A 20,799-nucleotide genomic window follows, 5' to 3' on the forward strand; every position below is an offset into this window, starting at 1 on the left:
TCCCTAATTACCTTTGAGAAGGTGGTGGTGAGCAGCCTTCTTGAACCGCTGTGGTGTAGGTACACCCACAGTGCTGTTAGGGATGGAGTTCCAGGATTTTGATCCAGCAACAGTGAAGGAACAGCAATATATTTCCAAGTCAGGATGATGAGTGGCTTGGAGGGGAACTTCCAATTTGTGGTGCATCCATGTGTCTGCTGCCCTTGTCTTTCTAGATGATAGAGCTCATGGATTTGGAAGGTGCTGTCAAAGGAGCCTTGGTGAGCTCCTTGCAGATGGTAAACACTGCTGCTACTGTGCATTGGTGGTGGAGGGAGTGAATGTTTGTGGATGTGCTGCCACACACATGAACTGGTTAAATGTTGTATCCAGCAGTTAACTTATCTTCTGGTGCACTTGTGATATTGATATTTTGTGGCTCTAACACAATTGTTTTTAGTCTGATTTATACAATACTTAAAGTGTTTTGTTATAACCCAAATGCTCTTAATTACGTGCCACTTAGAGTGAAGGTTGTCCTTAACTAAAAAGATTATATTTGAGATAAACTAATCATGAGTACATTAATACTTACTTATCATACTGAATGGTCATATCTGAGGACTCGTGACAATGGAATAGTTTGGTCAGAGAGAGTATAAATGTTGCTGCTCAGGTCCCAAACTCTAGATTCTGTAGAGTCTCGGAACCAACCCAACTGGCAAGATGAAGTGGCTGTTCATCACCCTCGCTTGCATTCAGCTCTCTGAGTGTATGATCAGGTAGGGAATTATCACAAGTCAAAAGAGGAAATGAATAATATGTCAGCAAGGAACAGAAAATGTGATGACATTTGCAACTTATTTTATTTCTTTACAGAGTGCCCTTGTATAAGGGTAAATCTGGCCGTGATGTTCTTAAGGAGAAAGGGTTGCTGGAAGACTTCCTGAAGAATCATCCATATGATCCCTGCTCAAAGTTTGAACAACCCTTAACTCTGGATACAAATGAACCAATGATTAACTACTTGGATGTAAGTAATCTCGCAGTTTACCAAACAAAAGAGAAAACTACATCTTAACTTACATTTATTGCAGCTTCCACCTGTAATCTATATTATTCTCAGTGCCAGTTGCTGGTTAAGGGCAATAATTCAGTGGCACATAAACTGTGCTAGTAGACCTTGTGCTGTAGATATTTAACCTGCTATAATTTACACGGCAATTGTCAATGGATGGGATTCATCTGTTCTATCTGTTGTTGGGTGCCGCATGTCATTTGGACATATGTGGATTAAGTAAGGAAATTTGGCATAGACTTGTTCAACATAAATCATGTAAAATGAATTTGATTATAATTTTTGATGAGGTAACAGTGCAAGTTGATCAGGGTCATGAATTTGATATTTTTCTTTATTCATTCATGGAATGTGGGCTTCCCTGGCTGGGCCAGTGTTTATTGTCCATCCCTAGTTGCCCTTGTGAAGGTGGTGGTGAGCTGCCTTCTTAAACCATTGCAGTTCATGTGGTGTTGGTAAACCCACAGTGCTGTTAGGAAGGGAGTTCCAGGATTTTGAACCTGCGACAGTGAAGGAGGGGCGACATATTTCCAAGTCAGGATGGTGAGTGATTTGGAGAGGAATTTCCAGGTGGTGGTGTTCCCATCTATCTTCTGCCCTTGTCCTTCTAGGTGGTAGTGGTCGTTGGTTTGGAAGGTACTGTCTAAGGTGCCTTGGTGAATTCCTGCAGTGCATCTTGTAGATGGTACACACTGCTGCTACTGTGCGTCAGAGGTGGAGGGAGTGAATGTTTGTGGATGTGGTGCCAATCAAGTGGACTGCTTTGCCCTGGATGGTGTCAAGCTTCTTGAGTGCTGTGGGAGCTGCACTCATCCAGGCAAGTGGGGAGTACTCCATCATACTTCTGACTTGTGCCTTGTAGATGGTGGACAGGCTTTGGGGAGTCAGGAGGTGAGTTACTCGTAATGCGATTCCAAGCCTTTGACCTGCTCTTGTAGACACAGCATTTATATGGCTAGTCCAGTTCAGTTTCTGGTTACTGGTAATCCCCAGGATGTTGATATTGGGGGATTCAGTGATGATAATGTCATTGAACATCATGGGGCGATGGTTGGATTCTCTGTGTTTGGAGATGCTCATTGCCTGACACTTATGTAACGCAAATGTTACTTGCCAATTGTCAGCACAAGCCTGGATATTGTCCAGGTCTTGCTGCATTTGGACAGGGACTGCTTCAGTATCTGAGGAGTCGCAAATGGTTCTGAACATTGTGCAATCATCATCAAACATCCCCAATCCTAACCTTATGATGGAAGGAAGGCCATTGATGAAGTAACTGAAGATGGTTAGGCCAAGGACACTACGCTGAGGATCTCCTGCAGTGGTGTCCTGGAGCTGAGATGACTGACCTCCAACAATCACAGCCATCTTCCTATATGCTAAGTATGACTCCAACCAGTGTAGATCTTTGCCCCCTGATTGGCATTGAATCCAGTTTCGCTAGGGCACCTTGAGGCTATACTTGGTCAACTGCTGCCTTGATGTCAAGGGCAGTCACTCTCACCTCACCTCGGGAGTTCAGTTCTTTTCTCCATGTTTCAGCCAAGGCTATAATGAAGTCAGGAGCTGAGTGGCCCTGTCAGAACACAAACTGGGCGTCAGTGAGCAGGTTATTGCTAAGCAAGTGCCACTTGATAGCACTGTTGATGAACCCTTCTATTACTTTACTGATAATGGAGAGTAGACTGATGGGGCGGTAATTGGCTGGGCTGGATTTGCCCTGCTCTTTGTGTACACGACATAGCGGGCAATTTTCCACATAGCTGGGTAGATGCCAGTGCTGTAGCTGTACTGGAACAGCTTGGCTAGTAATGCGGCAAGTGCTGGAGCCCAAGCCTTCAGAACTATTGCCGGAATATTGTCAGGGCCCATAACCTTCGCAGTATCCAGTCCCTTCAGCCGTTCCTCGATATCACGTAGAGTGAATCAAATTGGCTGAAAACAGGCATCTGTGATGCTGGGGACCTCCAGAGGAGGCCGAGATGGATCATCCACTCGACACTTCTTGCTGATGATTTTTGCGAATGCTTCAGCATTATCTTTGTACTGCTGTGCTGGGCTCCTCCATCATTGAGGATGGAGATATTTGTCGAGCCTTCTCCTCCAGTGAGTTGTTTAATTGTCCACCACCATTCACCACTGGATGTGGCAGCACTGCAGAGCTTAAATCTGATCTGTTGGTTGTGGGATAACTTATCCCTATCTATCACTTGCTGCTTATGCTGTTTGGTGCACAAGTAGTCCTGTGTTATAGCTTTACCAGGTTGACATCTCATTTTAGGTATGCCTGGTGCTGCTCCTGGCATGCCCTCCTGCACTCTTCATTCATACGGGAATTCCTAAAAACATTTGATAAAATGCCACATAACAACTTGTCATCAAAGTTGAAGCCATCGAATCAAAGGGACAATGGCAGTGACTTCATAAATAGATCATAAAAGCAAGGAAATTATGATGAACCATTAGACAAAATATTGATTCAACCTCAACTGGAGTCAAATGTCCAATTCTGAGCACCACATTATAGGAAGGATACAAAGGCATTAGAAAGGGGACAGAAAAGATTCAACAGCTGGTTCCAGGAATGAGAAACTTCAGTTCCATGGATAGGTTGAAAAAGCTGGGGCTGTTGTACTTGAAGAGAAGATTAAGAGTACATTTGATAGAGGTTGTCAAAATCATTGGGAGAATGGTCAAGAACGAGTGGTTACTGATTTAAGGCGGTTGGCAAAAGAACACAAGGAAACACAAGGACAAAGCATTTTTTACACAGCCGGTGGTTAGGATCTGGAACGTGCTGACTAAAAGGGTGGAGGAGGCAGATTCAATTGCAGCTTTGAAAAGGAAAATGCATAACTATCGGAAGAGAAAATATTGGCAGGGACACGGGGATAATGCGGGGGTGTAGGCCTAGATGAATTGCTATTCCAGAGAGTTAGCAGGACATGATGGTTCAAATGGCCTCCATCTACACTGTAACCATTTTATGTTTCTATGAAAAGCTGGTGATCACAACATTGAATCCTTTTGATCTGGATTTGAAACTTCTGATTCATTGTGAGAAATTACTTGTGATTTCTGTAGCCCTACGAACTGGCAGCTGCTTGTCTAACCAATGCTGATGGTTACTGGGTTAATATTCCTGGGTACCTTTAATGAGCATGCCTTGTGTTGCTGGGTGGGTGTTTAACAATGCTATCAGTCTTGTTAGCGTCAGTTAGAGTTGAGATGCGACCTGAAGTTTAAAGAGAACATGAATGAAAGGTGCAACAGCATCTTAGCCATGAAGTATATATTCAGCATAATACATAGGAACAGATGCATTGCTCATTAAATCTCTTGCATTTAAATAGCTACACTCTTCTACTTCTGCATCATGTGATTAGAATAAAGGAGTGATGGGAAGATTTACATTTTCTAATGGGTGTAGAGGAACCTGAGCCTAATAACACAATGATATATTTCCAGGTGATATATTTTGGTCTTTTTCTTTTTGCTGACAGTTGTCATACTATGGAGCAATCAGCATTGGGAATCCACCACAGAGCTTCACCGTCATCTTTGACACTGGCTCATCCAATCTCTGGGTCCCATCAGTTTACTGTTCTGAAAAGTCATGCAGTAAGTAAATATTACCCTGCTGTTAACATACTTCCCTTTGTGAATTGTCTTCATGTTAAGGTCACTTGTGTTAGGAAGAGATTCAATTTGCTACAATAGTCACAGTTGAACAGTGTGTTTTGTAAGATTGGATGAAACCCTAGAATTTTGCTTGGTTATCTCTGGGCTCGGAGAGAAATTTAACCGAGCTTTGATTTCTTGGAGGTTTTCGCTGTGGTTCTTTGTCTTCCTCTGGATATGGATAAATCTTAGGTTGAAGTTACATTAAGATCTTAGCATTAGTGTAAAATAATTTCCAGTTCACACTCCTGGATCGGATGGTTACTGGCAAAGATAATGGACGGTGGAGATTTTGCGGCAACAAAGCAAATTGAAAATCTGGAAACTGTTGGAACAACGTTTTGAAACCTTAGTGATAAGTCAGTTCATAAAAATACTAAACTAATCAAAAGTACACAACAAAGGTACATTCTCCATAACGCTGAGTCATAGAGTCATGAAGTCATTACTGCACAGAGGGTACAATCTAGCCAATCGGGTCCATGCCAGCTCACTGTAGAGCAACCCAGTCAGTGCTATTCCATGGCTCTATCCCCATAGCCCTGCTGGTTTATATTCCTCAAGTTCTCACCCAATTTCCTTTTGAAATCATTGATTATTTCTACTGCCCATTCTTGTAGGCAGCAAGTTCCAGGTCACTACTGCCCACTGCTTAAAAAAGTTCTTCCTGACATCCACCTGCATCTTTTGCCCGAATCCTTAAATCTGCACCCTTGGTCTTTAAATTATCAGCTAATGGGAACAGCTTTTCTTTCTCTACCTTATCTAAAGCCATCATAAATTTATTATCTTCTACAACTCTATCAAATTTTCCCTCAATCACCTTTGCTCCAAAGAGAGGGACCCCAGGGTCTCCAACCTGACCTGGTAGCAAAAAATCCCTCACCCAGGGACCATTCTGGTGTCATGTTAAATTTGATTAGGTTTAAGCTTATCCAATGGCTAGGCTAACAAGAGGGTCTCCCCTAGACTGTCTTCCTTTGTAAGTGTGCACATGGACACACACGTGCACAAACATGTCCAACTCAGAGCTCCACCTCACACATGAACACAGCTTTCTGATCCACCTCACATTCTCAGCACCTCATTCCAAGGAAAAGGGAACCAGTAATACACCTAAGAGGCTAAAAAAAATTGGGTGGGTGCTTGTTTAAAATAGAAACTTTTAAAAATGTGAGTAATTGATTCTTTTCTGGCACAAAAGTTTCTTGATGTATTAGACTAAATGGTGAAATGTTTTTGTTATTAATTTCATGAAATGAATGTTCTGTTCCAGTGGTACATAAAAGATTCAACCCCAAATTGTCATCAACATATCGTTCAAACAACCAGGGTGTATCTATCCAGTATGGTACAGGAGCCATGAAAGGAATACTGGGATATGACACTATCAGAGTAAGTAGATTGTAGCCCCTTCATCAAATAAATTCAACGACAAAACAGTGATAATTGATGTCTAAGGTAATATGTTCCAGATCAGGACACAAGATATTGGCATCAAAAACAATGAGTTTGATCAGTTGGAAGACGAACAGATACGTGGGAGTGTAATGATGATGTAGCAGAGAGTGTCTCAACGTCCAAGTTGTGGATTTGTAATAAAATCTGCCTGAAATTCTTTCCAATGAAACAGTAGATATTTGATGAAAATGCTCCCTTCATTCAGTTCAACTCACACCCTTATGTCTATTTGCGTTGAATGTGGTATATGACATCTGTCAGTCGTCTGCCTTAACTCAGTGGTAGCACTCTGAGTCAGAAGGTTGCAAGTTCAAACCCACTTGTACAGATAATCCAGATTGAGACTGCCATAGTGTTATAGGTAACCTTTGAAGTGGATGTAAACAACCAGCATCTACTATTCAAAGAAGCTCATGTGGCTACTCCCCATTTCTTTTCCAAAATTTATCCATGAACCAGGATTGTTAAAAAAAAGTTTAATTGGTCATCTAACCCATTGGGGCTCATGATTGGCTGCATGGGTGTGGGAAAATATATTTGCTAAGTGCAGTTTATGGAGAAGTTACAATTCACTGGATAACATTCTGCTCAATTTCTCATGAATAATCACTTGACTTTATTTTTCTAGATTTCAAGCATTGCTATCCCTGGTCAGGAATTTGGTTTAAGTACAACTGAACCTGGTGGTTTCTTTTCCTATGTTAAATTTGATGGAATTCTGGGCATGGGCTTTCCATCTCTTGCAGCATCAGGAGCTACCACTGTATTTAGTAACATGATGTCTCAGAGACTGGTGGATGAGCCTCTCTTCTCTGTGTACCTAACAAGGTGAAAATCTTTTATGCACTTGTTGCTACATATTATTTCCCTGAATGAAACAGGAACTGCTTATTTAGCTTTCACTCAAACAATCAGCTTGCCTTAGTTGTTAACACTCTTTTCTTTGTTTCAATGCCATGGGCTCAAATCGAATGTAAAACTTGAGCACATTGTGAATGTCAATACTTTAGTGTGGCATTGTACTCCACACCTGAAGTTCCATGGGCAGTTTTGGTCCCTGTATCCAAGGAAAGATATAGTTACATTGGAGGCAGTATATCAAAGGTTCACTAGATTGGTCCCTGGGGTAAGAGGGTTATCCAATGAAGAGATGTTGAGTAAATTAGCTTTATATTCTCTGGAGGTTAGAAGAATTAGAGGTGAGCCCAGTAGTGCTCAATTGCTCAACATTTGATTCTGTGTCACTGTTCACTGCTCACTGTGTATGATTAGTTAAGCCTGGCTGTGATCACTTCAAGAGAGAGAGAGAGGCAGAGACTGAACTGAGGCCGGCTGCTGCAAGTGTGGAAGCAGGCATTTTTAAAGCATTGTAAATAAATCTTATCCTCTGCAAGTAGAAAATGGTGTATCATCTCTGCATATCTCCGAGGCATAAAATACAACAGCCTCATTGAAACATATAAGGTTCCGAAGGGCCTTGACAGGATGGACACTGAGAGGTTATTTTCTGGCTGTGGAATTTAGAACAAAGGGGCACAGAGTCAGGATAGATGGCCTGGGCTGGCATGTAGAGAAATCTCTTCACTATCAGGATATTGTGAATCTTTGGCATTCTCTACCCCAGAGGTTTGCGGATGCTCCATCATTGAGTATACTTAAGGCTGAGATAGACAGATTTTTGGCCACTCATGGAATTGATGGATATGGGAAGTGGGCAGCAAGCTGATGTCCGTGGTATCTTTTCACTGAGTTTGCTCAGATTGTTAGTGGGACACTGCTGTGTACAAACTGCCTACCACCTTTGTCTACACTGCAATGTTAAATACACTTCAAAAGTATTAGTTGGGTGAGAAGAATTTAAGGCCATTCTCAGGATGTGAAAGTCTCAACATCAATGCAGGTGCTTTGTATCAAAGTGATTTGGTTCCAAACCTTGAATTTGTCCTCTGGTGCTTCAACCCAATTCAGAATAGAACCAATAAACAGAGCCAGAATATATTCCGCATCACTCATTTAAAATGTATAGTTCCCCAATTTGAATTTATAATTTTGAATTCATTTTTACTATTTATGGCAACATTGCAATCAATGACTTTTAGTAGCTGCTTTAGAAAGTTGTTGATTTTAGGTTTAATACCCAATAGGCAGTCACATTACTAAGTGCTACCTCTAAACTGGAAATATATCAATCTCTGAGCTTTTCTTGAAATCTCTTTTGTTTTACAGACAGCAAGGTCAGTCCGGCAGTGAAATCCTATTTGGTGGAATTGATTCAAGTCACTACACAGGCCAAATTCACTGGGTTCCTGTCACTCGTGATGCCTACTGGCAAATCCTCATTGACAGGTAAGTGATTACCCATCGACAAGAGGAATAGATATTTTCTGCTTCTCTACTGAAGTCTGAGATAATGGTTTTAACAAATTATATTGAAACAAACAAACTAAAAGGAAAGAAGGAATAAAATACTTAAACTAATTTTAAGATCTCAGCTGAATCAGCGTTTATTTAAGATATAATGAATGTCTCAGCGAGCTAGGAAACTCAACTTGCTATTAATTGTTCAATTTGTCTAATACTTGAGGCAGTTTTAAGTCTTTGACGAATTCTTGACGCATTTTTCTCTGTCCAGGGTGACAATCGATGGTGAGGTTGTGGCCTGCAGTGGAGGTTGTCCTGCCATTGTTGATACTGGTACTTCTCTTCTTGTTGGCCCCAGTACACCCATTGGCATTATCCAGCAGGGCATTGGAGCAACTCCAACTTACTATGGAGAGGTAAACCCATGTTCCAACATTGGGCGTGGATGTGGAGTGTCTGAGTGTGCATCAATGAATCATTCACAATGCAGCCTCGAACAGATCATTTACACTATGACAAAATGCTACACGCTACATTTGTAAAAAATCTTGCAAATCCTCATCCATAATTTGCTCTGTGGATATTCCCTCAACCTCTTGTGGGTGGGGGTGTGGATGGTATGTGGGAAGGAAGGGGTAGAGTGGGCGGGAGAGAGTGGACAGAGTGATGTTAAATTAAATTTCACAAATATGAGGCAACAATCACACTAGTATGGACATACTACCCTATAAATATTTGAAAGTCACCAATATTTGTAGCAAAATTAAGGTGAGGAGTCTTTACATTTTGGAACCTTCTTATTCAAGGGGAAAATGTCATGCAGAAATAGTACACAGAATCAGAAGACAAAATGTGAAATCCATTATCCTATTTATTATTGTTTTGGCATTGAGATGAACACTGATATTTAGAAATGTTTTGGTGTGATGTTGCTATATGGAAATTAAATCTATCCTGGGAATCGCCAATCTTTCTCTTTAACCATTTCCTGTTATCCTGCTTGTGTATTCCAATTTCACCTCATCTTTAGCTCAATATGGATTAGTTAGGAATGGCATTGCACTATAAATGAGTTATTATAAATCTTTATACTGACACAATGACTGAATGCTGTTTCTATTTTCTTACAGTACAACATAAATTGTTACAATCTGCAGAACATGCCTGATGTGGTCTTCACAATCAATGGAGTGGATTTCCCTCTCCCCCCACAAGGTTACACGTTGCAGGTGTGTTATTGGACAGCAATGGGGTGCTAGAATAAACTTTGAAATTTTAGAAGATGCAATAGGAATATTTTTTTAATGTTAATTGTTCTCCTTTTCCTTACAGCAAACTTTTGACGAGCAAAGAAGCTGCATCAGTGGATTTGGCGTTACTGGTGGAAACCTCTGGATCCTGGGAGATGTGTTCATTGGGGAATATTACTCCATTTTCGACATTGGGAACAATCGTGTGGGTTTGGCTAAGGCTGTCTAATTTCTTCATCTGTATTCTCATTAAAAGCACACCTCGATCTGCATTTTAAGCCATCACATGACTCTCCAGTACAGCAGTTGTCACCTGGCTGCAGAGTGTAATAGAGGAAGTCATCATCTATTGAATAACAATAAACAAATATATACAATTGGCAATTGGCTGTGGTTTGTGCTCAGCAGAACTCTGCACTAAATCACAGCTGAAAAACAAAGAAAATAGAAATGACAATTAAAGAAATGCCTTGTCACTGTGTGTTTTTATAGGAACAGACTAAGGACACTGATTCTGGATTGGAAATGAGAATGTTGATAGAGTCTAATTATATTCCCTCTCTGATTGTGCAGCACTTTCACTCTGTTATCTTTTGGTTCTGACATTCAGCCGTGATATATTATTGGTGCAGTGATTCACTCCAGAGACATACACATTTCTGCTGAATGTGGATGACCTCTGCAGTGAAACCTGATTTGAAGTAAATGTGATCCTAACATCACACGGCAGCCTTTTCTCTCCTTTTCTCTTCATTATATTCGTTCTTAAAATTGTTCAATAAAATATCAACATGCAACGCATACTCCCAGTTTTCCTGTTTCTTGTTCCATTTACTTCTGTGTGTGGAGGAGCCTGAATTCATTTCACATTTGAACTGTCTTGTGAGGTGATCCACTCATGTCAAAGTTTGCCAAACACAGGTAGGAATTTGTAGATCACATGAGAAGTGGTTGTTGAATAATATCTTCAGAAATTTGGAAGTGGCCTGATGAAGTCTCGTTCTGGTTCTATTTATGTCTCAGAGTAATTCAAATATAAGATCCCATTGATTCAAGATGCTGGATATTATGGCATAGTGTACAAGAGCGTTGTGTATACTTCTGGGCGCCACATTATAGGAAGGATGTGAACACATTGGAGAGAGGGCAGAAGCGTTTACACGAATGTTTCCAGGGATGGAAACTTCAGGTACAGAGATAGATTGGAGAGGTTGGGGCTGTTCTCCTTGGAGAGAAGAAGCCTAAGCAGAGATTTGATAGAGATATTCGAAATCATGAGGGGGCAGGACAGAAACGATGGACAGAAGCTGTTCCCACTCGTTAAAGGATCAAGAACGATAGAGCTCAATTTAAAGTGATTTTCAAAAGAAGCAAATGTGACGTCAGAAAAAACTTTTTCACACGACAAGTGGTTCGGGTCTGGAATGCACTGCCTCCAAGTGTGGTGAAGGGAGGTTTAATTCAGGCATTCAAGAGGACATTTGATGATTATTTGAATAGAAACAATATGCAGGGTTACGGGGAAAAGGCAGGACTATGGCACTAGGTCATAATGCTCATTTGCAGAGCCAGTGCAGACACGATGGGTGGAATGGCCTCCTTCTGTGCCATTAAAATTCTGTGATTCTGTGATTTCCATTTCAGATTGAGTTTCAGTGCACCCTGGTCTAGATATTCTAAGATGGTCGGCAATGTTTCCCAAGATTGTAAGAAGCAATCACACATATTTTCAAGTCAGCTGCAATGGGACAGCATCGTCCACGTCCTTTACAAAAGTTATCCACATAGTTTTGATCGGCTCTAGAAAGTAGATATCCTGTTTCCCAATGTCAGGTTCAATTTGGGACCTTTTACAGTGGATCTGAGGCATCCAGAGATAGGACAGGGAAAGACAGGCTGATCACCCAATCAGATTGCAGAATTGTCACAGGCAGCATTGCAGGAAGTAAAACGTAGGGAATATAACTCATATTTAAATCAAAGTACAAAAAGCAATATACAAATTGGGAGATGCTTATGGAGTTAAGGGAGAATCATATGTATCAGAACTAAAACTTAAAAAAAAGATTCTATTAAAAAGATGCAACTTCTATATGTTCTCCTGAGGCAATGAGCCGCTTGCAAAATGTGTTTTTCCAAGGCCAGAGATGTTGTTGAATAAGAACAAAAGAAATACGAGCAGGAGTAGCATATTCAGCCCCTCAAGACTGCTCCACAATTCAATAAGATTATGGCTCATCTGATTGTGGCCTCAACTCCACTATCCTGCCTGCCTCGCATAGCCTTTAACTGCCTTGTATATCAAAAACCTGTTTAGCTCAGCATTGAATATATTGAATGAGCCAGCCTGTGCTGCTCTCTGGGGAAGAGAATTCCAAAGATTAACAAGCCTCTGAGAGAAGAAATTCCTCCTCATCTCTGTCTTAAATGGGAGATGCCTTTTATTGTGAAACTGTGCTCCATAGTTCCAGATTCTCCATGTGACAGGAAACGTCCTCTCAACATCTACCCTGTCAATCCCCCTCAGAATCTTATATGTTACAATAAGATCACCTCTCATTCTTCTAAACTTCAATGAGTATAACCCTGTAAAAGCTGTGGCAATGCAGCCTGTGGCAAAGCAGTGTATCACTGACAGCAACTTCCTGATTTCCACGTTTAACTGTGCGTATGCGAATGCCAGACCTTGCTGTCAGCTTGATACAGTAATAATAGCAAGCACTGGCAGCATCACTGTTACTACTACTGCAAATTCTGAGCCAAGATGTGATGAAATTAAATGTATTAAATATCAGGAATGCACAGGAGATCAGCATCTGAAAGATAAGTTGCTGTTAAAGTTTAGTTTCTTGCAGTATTCACTGGAAACGATAACCTCCAACCCAATAATCCCATTGTGTATATGGATCTCAACTTGAATGAGATGGAAGCTTTCTACTGCTTTAAAGGCTTTAAAACAAAAGAGTCATGGACAGGTTCCACTGGTTTGGAAACATGCCAGCATAGTACCCACATTCAGCTGGTGAAGAATCGATTTTGGGAGAATGCAAATGGTTTTACATCAGTAACAGGCAAAACAATATAATAAACTACCAGGAACAAACTTGAGAGTTACCTGTACCGTATCCTAGTAAATCTTTGCCTCTGCATTTTCAGTGGTGAAAAATCCTGCTTACTTGCCATTATCAAAGTACGCTTATAATTTATTTCTTTTCCAAAAATGGAAAAGCCCAACTGGTCGCTTTAGCCTGGCCATGTAGTTGTGATGCCTTATGCCTCACGGTACAGACTCTCCCTATCCATCTGGAACCATGTCATCTCTGGGGAGAGGGAAGAAATTAAATATAAACTCAGAAAATAAAAATTGAAAAATTCCTCTCTCACCCATTTAACCAGGAACACACATTGATCTGGACTTGGATTACTTTTTGATACAAGGTGATCTCGAACCCAGCCCCGAACAGATGCAGCTCATTTGAAGCACCAAAGTGAATCAGAATTCACCACACGAGCATTAGGAGGGGCATAGAAGGATTTATTAATTGGAATAAATGTTTTGAATTTCATGCATTGGGAGTCAGTGGAATCCAGCAGGGACACAGGTATTAGATGTTTAAGATGCAGAGTTTGGCAAGTTGGAGGTCATGTGGTGAAGACTTCAGGAGGTTAATGAGCAGGGTTTCAAGAAGATGAGCCTCTACAACCCTCCTTAAATAGTGGAACCACATTAGCTGTTCTCCAGTCCTCTGGCACCTCCCCCATGGCCAGAGAGTAATTAAAATTTTGGGTCAGAGTCCCTGCCATCTCCTCCCTTGCCTCCCTCAGCAGTCTGGGACAAAAATCATTGGGACCTGAAAATTTGTCCACTTTTAAGCCTGCGGACACCTCCCATACCTTGTCACTCCCTATACCAATTTGCTTAAGAACCTTGCAGTTTCTCTCCCCGAGTTGCATTTCGACATCCTCATTCTCTTGGGTGAAGACGGATGTGAAGTATTCATTCAACACTCTAGCGATGTCCTCTGGCTCCACCCATAGATTGCCCCCTTGGTCCCTTATGGGCCCTACACTTTCCCTAGTTATCCTCTTCCCATTGATATACTTATAGAATATCTTGGGATTTTCCCTACTTTTACCAGACAGAGCTTTCTCATATCCCCTCTTTGCTCTCCTAATTGCCTTCTTAAGCTCCACCCTGCATTTTCTGTACTCCACCAATGCCTCCGCTGATTTGCTTCCCTTGTACCTGCTAAAAGTCTCTCTTTTCCTTCTCATCGTAACCTGACTATCTCTGGTCATCCATGGTTCTCTGGGCTTGTTACTCCTTCCTATCACCTAGAGGAAACATGTTGAGCCTGTGCCCTCCCCAGTTCCTTTTTGAACACCCCCCACTGTTCCTCTGTAGATTTCCCCACAAGTAGCTGTTCTCAGTCTACCTTGGCCAGATCCTGCCTTATTTTACTAAAATCCACTCTCCCCCAGTCCAAAACATTTTTTGGCAACTTGTCTATTTCTTTGTCCATAACAAGGTTAAATTCTACCATGTTGTGGTTGCTATCACTAAAATGCTCGCCCACCATCACCTCAGCCACCTGTCTGGCTTCATTCCCCAGAATTAGGTCCAGCACTGCGCCATCCCTTGTTGGACCCTCTACATATTGACCTAAAAAGTTCTCCTGTACACATTTCAAGAAATACACTTCATCCCAGCCCTTAACACTATGTCTACCCCAATTAATGTTGGGAAAGTTGAAATCACGTAATATAATTACCATATTGTCATTGTTTTGACACACCTCCACAAATTGTGCACATATTTGCTCCTCAATTTCCCACTGACTAGCTGGGGGTCTATAATAAACACCTAATAATGTGGCTGCCCCCTTTTTAGCTCCTCAGCTCTACCCACAAAGCTTCATTCAATGCTCCCTCCAAGACATCATCTTTCCTTACTGCAGTAACTGACTCCTTAACTAATACTGCAAAGCCTCCTCCACTTTTACCCCCTCCCCTGTCTCGCCTGAAGATTCTATATCCCAGAATGTTGAGCTGCCAATCCTGACCCTCTCTCAACCACATCTCAGTGATGGCTACTGTATCACAATTCCACGTGTCAATCCTCACCCTTAACTCATCCGTTTTACCTGTAATACCCCTGGCATTAAAGTAGAGGCCATCCAGCCTTGCCTTACTCCCTTGAAACTTAATGCAGCTTTACTCCCTCTGACTTGATTGTTTTACTGTATTATGATGTGTCCCTATTCTGCTAACAATCTGTGTCCCCCCCCCTGCCGAATTAATTTGAACTCCTCCCAACAGCACTAGCAAACCCGCCTGCAAGGATGTTAGTCCCGCTCTGGTTCAGCTGTAGGCCGTCCCGCTTCTACAGGTCCCACCTTCCCCAGAAACGGTCCCAGTGACCCAGGAATCTAAAAGCCTCCGTCCTGCACCAACTCTTAAGCCATGTATTGACCTGCGCTATTCTACTATTTCTGAGCTCACTAGCACGTGGCTATTTAAGAAGGGTTGTAGAGATAATCCAGGGAACTACAGGCTAGTGAGCCTCACGTCAGTGGTAGGGAAACTATCAGAGAAAATTCTGAAGGAGAGAATCTATCTCCACTTGAGGAGGCAAGGTTTGATCAGGGATAGTCAGCATGATTTTCTTATGCCTAACAAAGTTGATTGAATTTTTGAGGAGGTGACCAGGTGTGTAGATGAGGGGATGTAGTTGCTGTAGTTTATATAGATTTCAGCAAACCTTTGACAAGGTCCCAGATGGGAGACTTATAAAGGAGGCAAATGCACATGGGATACAGGGTAATTTGATCAGGTGGATTCAAAATTGGCTTAGTTGTAGGAGACAGAGGGTGATGACAGAAGAATGCTTTAGTGACTGGATGCCAGGGATCTGTGCTCGGTTCCCAATTATTTGTCATTTATATAAACGACATAGATGAATATGTGGGGGGTAGGAATAGTAAGTTTGCGGTTGACACAAAGATTGGCCGGGTGGTTAATAATGTGGTTGAGTGTCTTGGGCTACAGGAAGATATAGACGGGATGGTCAATTGGGCAGATAAGTGGCCAATGGAATTTAACCCTGAAATGTGGGAGGTGATACACTTTGGAAGGAGTAATTTGACAAGGAAGTATTCAATGAAGAACATGACACTCGTCATGCGTGTCCATTGATCTCTGAAGGTGGAGGGGCATGTTTGTGGGGTGGTGAAAATGGCATTTGGGACACTTGCCTTTATCAATCGAGCCATAGATTCCAAAAGTAGGCAGGTTATGTTGGAGTTGTATTGAACCTTGGTGAGGCCACAGCTGTGTGCAGTTCTGGTCATCACATTCTAGGAAGGATGTGATTGCACTGGAGGGGGTGCACAGGATTTTCACCAATATGTGGCCTGGGATGAAACACTTAAGTTATGAAGAGAGGTTGCATAGACTTGGGTTGTTATCGTTGGAGCAGAGAAGACTGAGGGGTGACCTAATCAAGGTGTACAAGATTATGAGGGGCATGGACAGGATGGATAGGGTGCTGCAGTTGCCCGGGGTTGATGGGTCAGTTACACGGGGACACAAGTTCAAGGTGAGGGGCAGGAGGTTTAGGGGGGATGTGAGGAAAAACTTTTTTACCCAGAGGGTGGTGACGGTCTGGAATGCACTGCCTGGGAGGGTGGTGGAGGCGGGTTGCCTCACATCCTTTAAAAAGTACCTGGATGAGCACTTGGCATGTCATAACATTCGAGGCTATGGGCCAAGTGCTGGTAAATGGGATGAGGTAGGAAGGTCAGGTGTTTCTCACGTGTCGTTGCAGACTCGATGGGCCGAAGGACCTCTTCTGCACTGTGATTCTGTGCTTCTGTGATTCTTGACTAAGGATTTCAATGTCAGAGAGCTCATATAGCAATGAAAGTAAGAAATGTCACAAAGTGACAGTATGCAAGGCCTCTCTGTTGTAGCAAAATGATGGAAGTGGCCAGAAACCATAAGTCCCGCCCCTTCCCCCCCCCCCACCGCTCTCCCCCCACCCCCCCACCACCCCCCTCCATCCCCACCCCCAAATATGGCACTTCCCAGTTTTTGCGGGGACAGGGGGTATTTCGTGCATGCTTGTTTTACAGAGACAAATGGCTATTTTAGTCATTAACTGGACTCCACTAAAGTGGTATTTTGGTAGCCTTGTAGTGTGAAACCTGAATTGTGCAGAATGGACCTGGTAACATCATACTTGAACTTTGGATTCATTTGGATAGCCAGGGTACCTCTTTGGAGTGGTAATGTACCCCTTTGGATTTGGTCCCAAGAAACCTTTGGTGCAGGTCAGGTGCCCTTTGGAATTATTCAAGGGAGGCATAAATGTGCCTAAAAATGCATAAACTCATTACTGTCAACCTCACTGAAACAGTCAATAGATCTGTCAATGGGGCCTGTTAAAACTGTTAGAAACACCTATCAGGGGAGCTGTCAAAAGTGTCAAGGCATTTAAAGGTCCTGCTCTTTACATCTTTGAAAAAATTGCCTGGTGTATTAAAAAATGATTGCTTGATATTTCATTCTGTCTGTTGACAAAAATCTGAGGGTTGTCATTATTGGATTAGTGCTTTCTGACTGATTTCACAACCATTCATTATCATAGCAGAGTGCCTGCCAATTTCACAGTTTAGTTGACAGCTACAAGTGGTTCTGGACTCTTTGATGTGGGACTATGAACTCCAATGCTTGTTGTCATAAGGAATTGTGTACTAGAATGCAATATTTGTTATAGGTACATATAGAAACATAAAAACTAGGAGCAGGAGTAGGCCATTCGGCTCTTTGAGCCTGCTCCACCATTCATTATGATCATGGTTGATCATCCAACTCAATAGCCTGCTCCTGCCTTCTCCCCATACCCTTTGATCCCTTTCGCCCCAAGAGCAATATCTAACTCCTTCTTGAAAGCATGCAATATTTTGGTCTCAACTACTTTCTGTGGTAACGAATTCCACAGGCTCACCACTCTCTGGGGCAAGAAATTTCTCTTCGTCTCAGTCCTACACGGCCTACCCCGTGTCCTTACACTGTGACTCCTGGTTCTGGACTCCCCCACCATTGGGAACATCCTTCCAGCATCTACCCTGTCTAGTACTGTTAGAATTTTATTGGTTTCAGTGACATCCCCCCTCATTCTTCTGAACTCCAGCGAATTTAATCCTAATCGAACCGATCTCTCCTCATATGTCAGTCACGCCATCCCAGGGCTAATCCTTTGCTGCTCTCCTTCTATAGCAAGTACGTCTTTCCTCAGATAAGGAGACCAGAACTGCACACAATATTCCAGTTGTGGTCGCACCAAGGCCCTGTACAATTGCAGCAAGACATCCCTGTTGCTGTACTTGAATCCTCTGGCTATGAACGCCAACATACCATTTGCCTTCTTTACCGCCTGCTGCACCTGCATGCTTACCTTCAGCAACTGGTGTACAAGGAGATCCAGGTCTCATTCCACATTCCCCTCTCTCAAATTATAGCCTTTCAGATAATAATCTGCCTTCCTGTTTTTGCTACCAAAATAGATAACCTCACATTTATCCACATTATACTGCATCTGCGATACATTTGCCCACTCACTCAGCTTGTCCAAATTACACTGAAGCATCTCTGCATCCTTCTCGCAGCTCACCCTCCCACCCAACTTTGTCTCATCTGCAAATCTGGAGATATTACATTTAATTCCCTCATCTAAATCATTAATATATATTGTGAATAACTGGCTGCCATTCAGAAAAAGACCCGTTTACTCCTACACTTTGTTTCCTGTCCGCCAACCAGTTTTCTATCCATCTCCATGTACAACCCCCAATCCCGTGCACTTTAACTTTACACGCCAATCTCTTATGTGGGACTTTGTTGGAAGTTATTATAAGGCGTTATTTAGTTGAAGGCATGTAAATCCAGAAAAGGGGATTTTTTTGAATGAGAGTGTTTTTAAAATGTTGTGGAGTCTGCAATAGACACTTAGAGCTTCATTTTATAGAACTTTCTTTGATCTCATCACAGCATGGGTCCTGATGTCTGCCCTTGCTGGATACTAGGTCAATTGACATGGTAGCTGTAAAGGAAAAGGGTGGTGTGTGGGGGCCACGGTTTGGCATGAGTGGGGCTATGATGTCATAGAGTTATAAAAAACCATTGAGGCATGTAGAACAGGATAGGTTGGTGTGGAAGTTTTGAGAGGCCATAGGGATGAGTGGGGGGGCATAGGTTGTGATGGAGGGTGTGAGGGGCCATGGGCATGTATCTCAGCTCCAGGGTGAATAGGAGACTGAATGTGGTCCAGTCAGAGTGAGCAGCTGGGCATTGGGATAGTTCCAGAAACATAGGTGGGAGACAAATAGGCCAGGGTTTTACTGCCCCACCACAGCGTGTCTCCACCCAGCGAATGCAGCGAACCACTGAAATCTCCACTCAGTTCGGCGAACCCTAATATCCCCCAGGGCCAGAGGGGCTGTAAAATCCTGGCCATGAAGTAGTTTGGGTTTGACAATTTCATTCCAATACCAACGTTGTGAACCTGTTTCTCTGCTGAAGAAGATGGGGAACATTTAGGAGACAGTGATTGTTGTATCGTATGTTTTAGGATGATGGAATGCATCGCCTGGAAGTTTGGTGGAGGCAGGTTCAATCGAGGCTTTTTAGAGGGCATTAGATGATTCTTTGAATAGAAACCAGGTGCAGGGGTACGGGGAAAAGACAAGGCAATGGCACTAGGTCATAAGGTTGATTTAGAGAGCCAGTGCAGGCATGATGGGCCGAATGGGCTCCTTCTGTGCCGGTAAGATTCTGTGATTCTGTGAAGAGAATTCAAGACGGAACAATAATGGAATTAATAAAGACACACTCTGAATTATTAGTGTTTTCTGTACTGTTTGGATAAAGAGTAACTCATTATGATTTCAGGGAACAAGAACAAATATTAAACAATGAACTTCTTTACACCACAAGGACAGCCTGGTATTATATATACACCTGGCTCCTTATAAAGTTATGAAACTCTTTTCTTGTCAATGCACAGAGAGGTTCATTCATCTGTTGTCTCACTATATTTTGCATCACTGTCTCACAGAAAGTCTGATCATTTAACTTGGGGAAACATAATGGGTAAAATGCAGAACATATAAGTTACTCACATACGAAAGAAGCAGTTTTGGGACGAACAGGTTTTCCTATCATGCCCGGCATTGAACTATTTCTCTGCCTTTGTTGGGTCAGTGCACACAATGGGAACGCACTGGAGCAAGAAATAGTAAGTTAAATATTATGCATTCCCAAAAGGCCAACAGGTTATCAAGCTGTTATCGGCCCACAGTTATGTGTAAAGGGAATTGGTCCTCCTGAATGGAAAAATAAAGTCCTGAGACGTTTTTGGGCAAGGTGACCGATTGTACCCAAAGTCGATGTAACCAAAGATATGATTCAGCAGGAAAACATAGTTAAAAAGGCTGTCTCTGTTCACTTGCCACAGCCGAGAATGATGGGGATTGCCCAGAATTCTTCAGTATGGCTTCAATTCCCAAAGATTATCAGCAAATGTTGAGTTTCTCTTCTATTGGCAATTGCTGAATTCACCCCAATCACCTTTCACGACTTGAGAATTTATAATGAATGCAAGTGGGCTGTTGGACACAATGATGGTTATCGCAGTTTGTAATCTTGCCTTTTTCCAATGTCCAGGGATACAACACTCCACAGAGACCAGTGGATAGTAAACAGGAGCAGGAACCTTGGTTTTTTCTATTTCTTGGGCTGGAAAATGCTGGATTCAATTGCAATGCCATGGAGGAACGAATTAATACTCAAGCATGGGCCTAATTGCTTTTTACATATAGGCAGCAGCCAGTCGTACACAGGAAAATCCGACTTGCAACAATGGGATGGAAATGCAAGGATGGGGTGGTCAGTGGCACAACCTAGCAATACATCCAAGTCATGAGTTCA

The 20,799-nt window shown here is 42.3% G+C and overlaps 1 protein-coding gene across 1 annotated transcript; it reads left to right on the forward strand.

Moving 5' to 3' along the window:
• The first annotated feature begins 705 nt into the window (after nucleotides 1-705).
• LOC144683235 (pepsin A-4-like) lies at nucleotides 706-10,077 on the forward strand. Its single transcript, XM_078546193.1, has 9 exons — nucleotides 706-754; nucleotides 849-1,012; nucleotides 4,561-4,678; nucleotides 6,015-6,133; nucleotides 6,828-7,027; nucleotides 8,426-8,545; nucleotides 8,832-8,976; nucleotides 9,691-9,812; nucleotides 9,913-10,077. The coding sequence occupies exons 1-9, from the start codon at nucleotides 706-708 to the stop codon at nucleotides 10,037-10,039; spliced, it is 1,164 nt and encodes a 387-aa protein (XP_078402319.1). The 3' UTR covers nucleotides 10,040-10,077.
• Nucleotides 10,078-20,799: the final 10,722 nt, after the last annotated feature.

This window comes from Cetorhinus maximus, chromosome 8, assembly GCF_964194155.1.
Source record: "Cetorhinus maximus chromosome 8, sCetMax3.hap1.1, whole genome shotgun sequence".
In the NCBI taxonomy this organism is placed as follows: domain Eukaryota; kingdom Metazoa; phylum Chordata; class Chondrichthyes; order Lamniformes; family Cetorhinidae; genus Cetorhinus; species Cetorhinus maximus.

Excerpts from the sequence above, each read along its gene's own strand:
- LOC144683235 (XM_078546193.1), top strand. The coding sequence starts at position 706 with ATGAAGTGGCTGTTCATCACCCTCGCTTGCATTCAGCTCTCTGAGTGT. Across the intron at positions 755-848 it reads CATTCAGCTCTCTGAGTGTA|TTCTTTACAGAGTGCCCTTG; the intron begins TGATCAGGTAGG and ends AACTTATTTTAT. Across the intron at positions 9,813-9,912 it reads TGTTATTGGACAGCAATGGG|AAGCTGCATCAGTGGATTTG; the intron begins GTGCTAGAATAA and ends TGACGAGCAAAG.